Genomic DNA, 8,083 nt, shown 5'->3' with positions numbered 1-8,083 from the left:
CCCAGGAGTGTTGGCTTCTTGAGAATATCAACACTGATATTCTCCAAGAAGAGTACTTATCTGATTCTGTTTTGCAGGTTCTTTCCAATTCGGAACAGGAGACTGCTTGTAAGGTGGTGATGACTCTGTGGACAATATGGAACCAAAGGAACCAAGTTGTCTGGGAAGGAAAGATCCAATTACCCAACCAGGCAACTATATTTGCAAACCGCTACTTGATGGAATGGAGGTCATCGAAAGCAAAGGAGATGCGGAATCCCGCAACCGCCGTATCGTCAGCCATGACACATGGCGCGGATGGCGTGGAATCCGTGGAGATGGCTGCTAGCCGCGACAGGACCGATGCAAGAGCTCCCAGCTCGGGTAGCGGAAGGCAACCATACCAACATTCTGGAGCTGCTGCCGTGATCTGCGATCGCCGCGAAGGAGAGGAGGCCGCCTATGCTCGACGAGCTGATACGGGTATCAGGCCATTGGCCAATACGGCTGGCCTACACAGGGATGCTCGCCCCAGGGATCATTGGCGCAGGCCACCGTCGGGTGCCGTCAAGTGCAACAGCGATGCAGCAGCCTTTGTAAGCTCGGACCAAGGAGGATTGGGAGCGCTTCTACGGTCATCTGATGGTACGTTTATGGCATGTCGTAGTACCTGTATCCCATTGATTACGGATATTCGCATGCTTGAAGCCTTGGCACTCCGTGAAGCTATTTTTTGGGCTGTTGAACTTAATTGTATAAATGTCTTTTTTGAGTCTGATTCCCTCTCCGTTGTTAATAGTATTAATGCCTCCTGCTCTGATCTCTCAGATTATGGTTCTATTATACAGGATTGTAAGGTTATTCTTGAGTCCAGGCACGATTTCAAAGTGTCTTACGTTCCGCGTCTAGCGAATAGGGGTGCCCATGTCGTTGCACGTCATGCCCTTTCCAATGCTAGCGAGTTTATTGCTTTCACTGCTCCGCTTTGGCTGCAGGACACTATTTGTTCTGATTTGATTCATTGATTAATTGATTCTTTTTTTTCAAAAAAAAAAAAAAAATTATTTCATATTTTAATGTATGTGATTAATAAGTGCATTATTAATCAGACATTAACTTTTTTTTTTTTTTTTTTGAGTAATCCATTTAAAAAAAAAAAAAAAGACATTAACCTCCTTAATTCATTTTTTTTCGGATTGAAATTCTATATAAGAAATATACAAAGTAAAGAATTCCAGAATTTTAAAAGCTTGAAGCTCCTCCTCCCGTTTTTTTACATAAATTAGGAGGAGTACATTTATACCAATCTCCTTTCAAATACAAACAATAAAAAATTCAAAAACTTCAAGAAGTTTAATTCAACAAGAAGCAACAAAATCCTGGCTCCGATTATCTGGAAACGCCTCTTTCCACCGTCGTCAAGGAGAAGACGGCTCCCTCTTGTGCCGGACATCAGGATAGGTCGCCGCATTCATTTCCGAATGGAAATTAACGTATTCAAATTATGCTCTGGCCTCAAATTTCTAGGTTACTTTATGATCCTTCTTGTCGCCGGTATAATTGCCATCTCCTATTATGCCATCGTGGTGCTTACCTGGGGTCCGGTGTTGCTTCGCGGCGGTGCACACTCTCTCTTGGCCTTCATGATGCTTCTATTGTTTCATATTCTGGTAATCATTCTTGAACTCATAAATTGTGCTTTCAATTTACTATGTTGTTCAGTTTGTCCTTGCTTGCTCAATGCAATCGAAATGCAATTTCAGCTTGTATTGTTACTCTGGAGCTATTTTAGGGCAGTGTTTACGGACCCTGGTTCCGTCCCCGAGAACTGGAGGCCCGTTGTAACCGGAGAGGATATTGAGGAAGGTGGTCGTGTCGATGGATTAGAATGTGGTGCGCCTTCTTCTGATAGTCTGGATAGTAGACAAGCTGTGAGCTATTGCAATCACTGCCAAAACAGCAAGCCGCCGCGTTGCCATCATTGCTCTGTTTGTAAGCCCGACTCGTGATCTTGTTTTTATTGCTTATTAATTTTTATTTACTAAATCTTGCGGTGCATCTATCTTCCCTACATTTGTATATCTTTTACTTTACTGGAAGGTGGAAATACAGCTATCATTTGTTTTCTCAAAGATTGATGTTTTGGATGGTTTAAGTATCTCGGTTGCTTTACTTCTAAATTTATGAATGCTGCCCTTTTCTGCAGATAGAAAGTTTAGGTTACTTTCTTTGGACTCTGTTTTTTCTTCCTCATTTAGTCATAATCATACTTTGAAATCCATAATTGTTATGGGGGACTTATGGATGAAGATTTTATATTATGGGTTTGGTTAGGGCATTTAATCTTTTTGTTCTCTTTGTAGGCCAAAGATGTGTTCTTAAGATGGATCATCATTGTGTTTGGGTGGTAAATTGTGTTGGAGCTTGCAACTACAAGTTTTTCCTTCTTTTCTTGGTATGTATATCGCTTCCTTTTGCTTCTCCTTTTAATACCACTTCGAAATTTCTTATGGCCAATGCGAAACATAGGTTTGGCCATCTCAGTACAATTCGTATATTTTATTATCATTATTTTTAAAGTTAAAATACTGGAGAATCCCAACAGAATGTTATGCAAAAGTCAGAAGCTGATATTTTCTGTAATTTGAGAAGTTTTGACTCTCATAGCTTTTCTGCAAGTCTGTATAACAATGACAAGGAGTGGCTTGTAGATGCACTAGGCTTCTGGAGTGTTAAACACCTTAGTTGATCAATTCTTGTGAACTTAGGACTGAAGCGGCTATGATTTTCCATTGGTGAGGCGTGGGGAAGAATGATTTTTCATGGTTTCTTGCTCACTAGAAAAAATTGTCTGTAATCTTGTGTGATTTATTTACCAATTCTTGGATCTATTGAACTTAAACCTACAACTATTTGAGGTTTTAAAGATGTCATTGAACCATGGAACTTCCTTGAATCCTTGGAAACAACACTTTAACGCTACCTGAGAAATCACATTCCTCGGGATGAAGTTTAGAATAGCTTTTTTAACTAAACTTAGTAATTTGAGAAATTCAAAATTATGTCGTTTAGAATCCAATCAGAAAAATTCAGAGTTAAAATCAAGTGTCTTGGTCCTGAATGTCAATAAACTGTATCATGTTTCAAGATTGTTCTGTAGTAAGCATAGGAAGCATTACCTCTCTTACTTAATTCCATTTTGACTTTTATTGGTCTTTTTTTTTTATTATGTTACCTCTTCCCTTGAAGCTATATACATTTCTGGAGACAACGATTGATACTCTAGTATTGTTGCCTAGTTTTATCAAGTTCTTTGACGAAGCCAAGAATCATACCAACTCCCCTGGAGATCTAGCAGTGCTTTTTTTGGCTTTTGGTAAAGTATTTTCCCAGGTTAATTATTCTCATTTACATATACGAGTTCTATATTCTCATGGTTCCCTTGTTTCTTACAGATTGTGTACCTTGATGCAGTTCTTAATTTGGCCTTTTCCCTCAGTCTGCTTTGTTTCATAGTTTTGCATGCATCAATGTTATCAAGCAATACCACATCTATTGAGGTAAGAAAACATGCAGCCACTTTTCTATGCCAACTTATGATGAGTGTTAGCTGAGCTGTCTGAATTTTTAATGCATGTGGAAGTTGGTTTGACATACTCCTGTTATCAGAATGCATATGACATTGTCTATATTCGGGCAAAGATAGCTAAATCTTGCTTGAGCTTTATATTGATTATGGTGGGATGGTTAATTCGTATTTTCTACAAGTGCATTTTTTTTATCATGACTTTCATTTTTGTGTCACTTTTACAATTTCTGCAATTTCTGTGGGTTTATATTCTTATATGTGGAGCAACGGTCAGACTTAGGTTGAATAATTCGTTTATGTTTTGTAATCCTATGCTTTCAGATGTATGAGAAGAAAGGAGTAGTCAGGTGGAAGTATGATTTAGGAAGGAAGAAGAATTTTGAACAGGTGATACCCACTGGGCAGATTATCTCTATCCTTTTCATTTGGTATACATGTTAACTAATATAAGACTCTATGTTGTGCGAAGAATATACTTGTATTAATTTGCAATAAAACTGCCTGGACCACAGAGTAAACTGGTTGATTATACCTGTGAGTTATTGACCCATGGTTACAAGAGTGACCATAGAAGACAGAAAAACTAAAGCTGCTTCCATGGACCAAATTATTGCTAAGAAAAATTGTGGGACCTAATATTGGTTTCTGAGTTATTCTTTTGCTAATCATAGAATTTATTATTTTAATAAAAATATCAACAAATCATGCGCAAGTGCAGCTACTTGTTCTATTAAATTATATAGTCCACTTTCCTTCCAGATAGGATTTGATGATCTCGATTTCTTATTGTATCATTTGTTGTTCTTGAAGGTATTTGGCTTGAACAAGGCGTTATGGCTTCTTCCGATGTTTTCGAAGGAGGACTTAGAGAACATACCCTCACTTCATGGCCTAGATTTCCCTACAAACCCTGATGTGGAGGCTTGAAACATGGAGTCATGGTGAGTCTATGAACTTTCAAGTTTTTGCTGTCACAGTTTTGCTCAATGTGTGTTTAGCGTATTCCTTTTGCTCTTACAAGGTCGGTCGGTCGGTCAATCTTCAAGACTTATTACAAAGTATTGGTTGTGATTTGTGAAAGAATATGATGACATTGTGGAATTAGAAGGCTTTGTTGTACACTAAAAGTTTTCCAAGGGACACCTAATAGGAGCCAAAATTGTTGTTATCTTAGAAAGCTTGCAATGTAGATGACAGCAACTAATTGGTTAAAATTGTGAATTGTAAAATATACAATTATGTACATTTCCCTTTGGACTGATGTATGATTATAAAACATTAATCTTTGTGTGAATTAAATTATGCCATTACTTTCTAACAAACAAAGCAACATGAAGATTCTGTTCCGTATTGAGGGAATCCATCAAATATATCTCTATCATGGGTGTAATTAAATATGTTCCATACTGATAATTCAGTTTGACAGGTTAGTTGATCTTCTTCAACACACACAATGCTTATGAATCAGTTATTTTTATAGTTGGAGAGATTCAGTAACTTAAATCTTTTGCTGCTTGAAATTCTAGCATGTTTTGAAATAAAATGTTGAGGTTCTGTTTTTCTGAGTAGGTATCTAATTAGTGGGTGGTGTTTGTTTGTCTATTTGAATTTTAGAATTATGTGTAGTACAGGGAAATTTGTGTCTGGCGTAATTGAGTATAAAAGCCAATTACTACTTGTTACAAACAGCAATGCTCCCTCAGGCTGGATATAGGTGAAACGTGAGTTCTGTTCAGCTTTTGCTATTTGTTGTTTTTCAATTTTAAGGTCAGGAGAGGTTGATGGTATCGGAGCGGAGGTGTAGATCTTCAGCTCTAATTCATAATTTTCTAAACAAAGAATGAACAAATGAAGGTATGTTGAAGCATAGCAATCAAGTGTAGCAAGCGACATAAATAGCTTAGGTGATTCTTCATAAGAAAGTGAAATTCGAATTCAAATTGAAATATAGAGTTACATCATGTGCGTAATCAGATACTCGTTGTACATCCACTGCATATCGTCAACAAAGCATACTCTATTATGATTCGAATTGAGAAACTGTGTGATATTGCTACAGTCATTCAAACCGATTTTGTCAATAATATAACAGTGGTTAAGAGTCCGTCATTCAAGTCTTCCAAATCTACATCAAATTCATCTTCTCAATAATGTGATAAGAAGAAGTGTGCGACGATTCACAAAGAGAAAAGATGACAAGTTCTGTAGTTATTGCAGAAAAGAATGTCATCAAAAGGTCGAATGTTCTGTGGTACAAATGACAACTGCTTTAGGGTACTTAAAAGGAACCTTAAAAGGAACTGTAAACCTTGGCTTGTATTATCCTATCAACAACATACTTCATACATTGACTGCTTATTGTGATTTTGATTGGAGAACATGCAAAATAGCAAGAAAGCTAGTTACACATTACTGTATTTTTCTAGGAGAGTCTCTCATATCTTGAAAACAAAAGAAGTAAGGGACTATTAGTAAGAGTAATTTCTTGTGAATAATATTCATAATAACATATTTATTCTAAATCTCTTCCTTATAAGTCAATATACTAATCACGTATATAATATGATATGAAAGTAAATTAAAAAGAATTACTAATCAAGTATATAATATGATATGAAAGTAAATTAAAAAGAAGAAGAAAGAAAAAGGATTAAGATTCTCCAGGGATTCTTTCTAATTATAAGACTATCTATGTAGGCTCCAACTGGTTAGCCTATTTATTACATTAGAATGGTTTTTTTGAATGAAAAAATGCCTTACTTATATCAATTGAACATCAGTCATAAAGCTTGTTGGTCCCTTGTAAGGTTGCAAGTATAGTTCCAAGGGGGGGTTAGAAACTATTTAAACTTTTTCGCAATTAGGGCAGACTTCTTTTTCTAAGGAAAAAGGTTTTAACAGCGGCGCTGAGTAAACAGCAAGATACTGGCTTAGTCAACTGGTGACTAGGTCAGTTTCTTAGCTTGAGTCAGGAGATAGCACTTAGAGTCTATTCCTGAGCTCAGACGTTCAACGCGCACAACTCAACTTGACCTCTTTACTTGGTCAGTTTTTGGTTATTTTAAGCAAGCAATATAAATAAGGAGTTAAAGGTAAGAAATACTTCACTCAGTAGATTTATCCAGGTTCGGCTTCTTCTAAGCCTACGTCCTGTCCCCGGAACACGTTCCGAGATTTCGAATCCTCTACTGAGCTCTTTAAAAGTAGAGCCTCAAACCTTTTACAATATCAGCAACTGAGTATGACAATAGTACCTTCCTCTATACCTCTACTCAATCCTAATCTCTCGCTGAGTACTAAAACCGAGTACTCAGCCTCTCCTTTCTATCTCTAGAAATGATAAGTGTTTTGTCCTATACAAAGATTTGCTAAGACACTTTAGACGATTGAAACAATCACTCTAGACTTTTACACAGATATAAGAATTGTAGTGTAAGATTTTGCTTTGCTTCTTTGCTTGCAGAACTTGTAGAAATTTGGTCAGCGTAATGGCTTGATCAAGTTCTTTGTTGAGTGAAGCTTCTGATGACACTATTTATAGAGACGTCTGGGCATCGGTCATTTCGAATTTCGAAATAACCGTTGGAGGGAAACGGCTACATGTCGTTGTCATCCTGACTTGCTCAGAGCTCTCGGCCAATCAGAATTGTGTATCTTCTGTCCTCGGTCAGCTCAGCAGACTGTCTCTCCTTTTATGGTAAAGTCAACTGGACAGCATACTGTGTCGTCTGAACTTTGCCCAAAGGGGAAATACTTTGTCTGAAAGTTTTCCTTTGCCAGCTGCTGTCTTGTACGCTTTGTCGAGACTTACTCAGCAGCTTCATCTTGAAGTTGTTCCCGAAGGTCTTCTAGATCATTCTCATGCTGAGTTGCGTTCTGTACAGAACGGTAACGTTTTGACAAACGCGGGCCGAGTTGTACTGAGTTGTTTGACTTGGGCCTTGGCTTCCGTATTGGGCTTGGGCCTTTTAATCCTTATGTCTTATAACAGTTTTAACTCAACATTGAACAAACACATTAGTAGAATAAATCAAAGCATTTAAACTTAGTGTGTTTAGAATATGTATTTTAAATTATACTTAAACAATTTTGTCAAATCAAAATTATGTGGAAAGGTGTTTCAACAAACTCCCCCATTTTGATGTTGGCAAAACTATTCAGCGAGGAACTCAGTATGAGCTCCCCCATAATAGTTGACCTAGTATAATTGAGCAAACGCCCCCGTAAGGGTTGAGCTACCGACTTAGTTTTACTCAAAACATTTAAAGGTTTAAATGAGTAAGTCTAAGGTCAGTTTTCAGATATAGGTCAGCTATATCAACATATTCTATTTACTCAGTATTAAGCGGAAGGTTTAGTCATATAGAGCGCGCTGAGTAATTTGTTGTTCAATGAGTTCTTATCAGAATGTTTTATAAACACACAGGTCAATGTCAAACATGTTATCAGCATATCCTTTATTCAATAAATGTTACAAGTATTAAACATAGCTGATTTAATTGAAGATACATAATG

The 8,083-nt window shown here is 37.2% G+C and overlaps 1 protein-coding gene across 2 annotated transcripts; it reads left to right on the top strand.

Annotated features, from left to right (window-relative positions):
- The first annotated feature begins 1,216 nt into the window (after positions 1-1,216).
- On the top strand, positions 1,217-5,095 carry LOC136217401 (probable protein S-acyltransferase 12). 2 transcript variants are annotated; one of them, XM_066004002.1, is made up of 8 exons: positions 1,218-1,649; positions 1,743-1,971; positions 2,343-2,434; positions 3,229-3,355; positions 3,454-3,539; positions 3,890-3,955; positions 4,379-4,509; positions 4,590-5,083. In XM_066004002.1, the coding sequence occupies exons 1-7, from the start codon at positions 1,461-1,463 to the stop codon at positions 4,493-4,495; spliced, it is 906 nt and encodes a 301-aa protein (XP_065860074.1). In that variant the 5' UTR covers positions 1,218-1,460; the 3' UTR covers positions 4,496-4,509; positions 4,590-5,083. The 2 variants fall into 2 exon arrangements, with proteins under 2 accessions (XP_065860075.1, XP_065860074.1); XM_066004003.1 differs by lacking the exon at positions 3,229-3,355 and having other exon boundaries at positions 1,217-1,649; positions 3,435-3,539; positions 4,590-5,095.
- Positions 5,096-8,083: the final 2,988 nt, after the last annotated feature.

This window comes from Euphorbia lathyris, chromosome 2 (genome assembly GCF_963576675.1).
Source record: "Euphorbia lathyris chromosome 2, ddEupLath1.1, whole genome shotgun sequence".
In the NCBI taxonomy this organism is placed as follows: Eukaryota; Viridiplantae; Streptophyta; class Magnoliopsida; order Malpighiales; family Euphorbiaceae; genus Euphorbia; species Euphorbia lathyris.
Note: the sequence above shows the minus strand (reverse complement) of the source record. Positions and strands in the feature narration are given on the sequence as shown.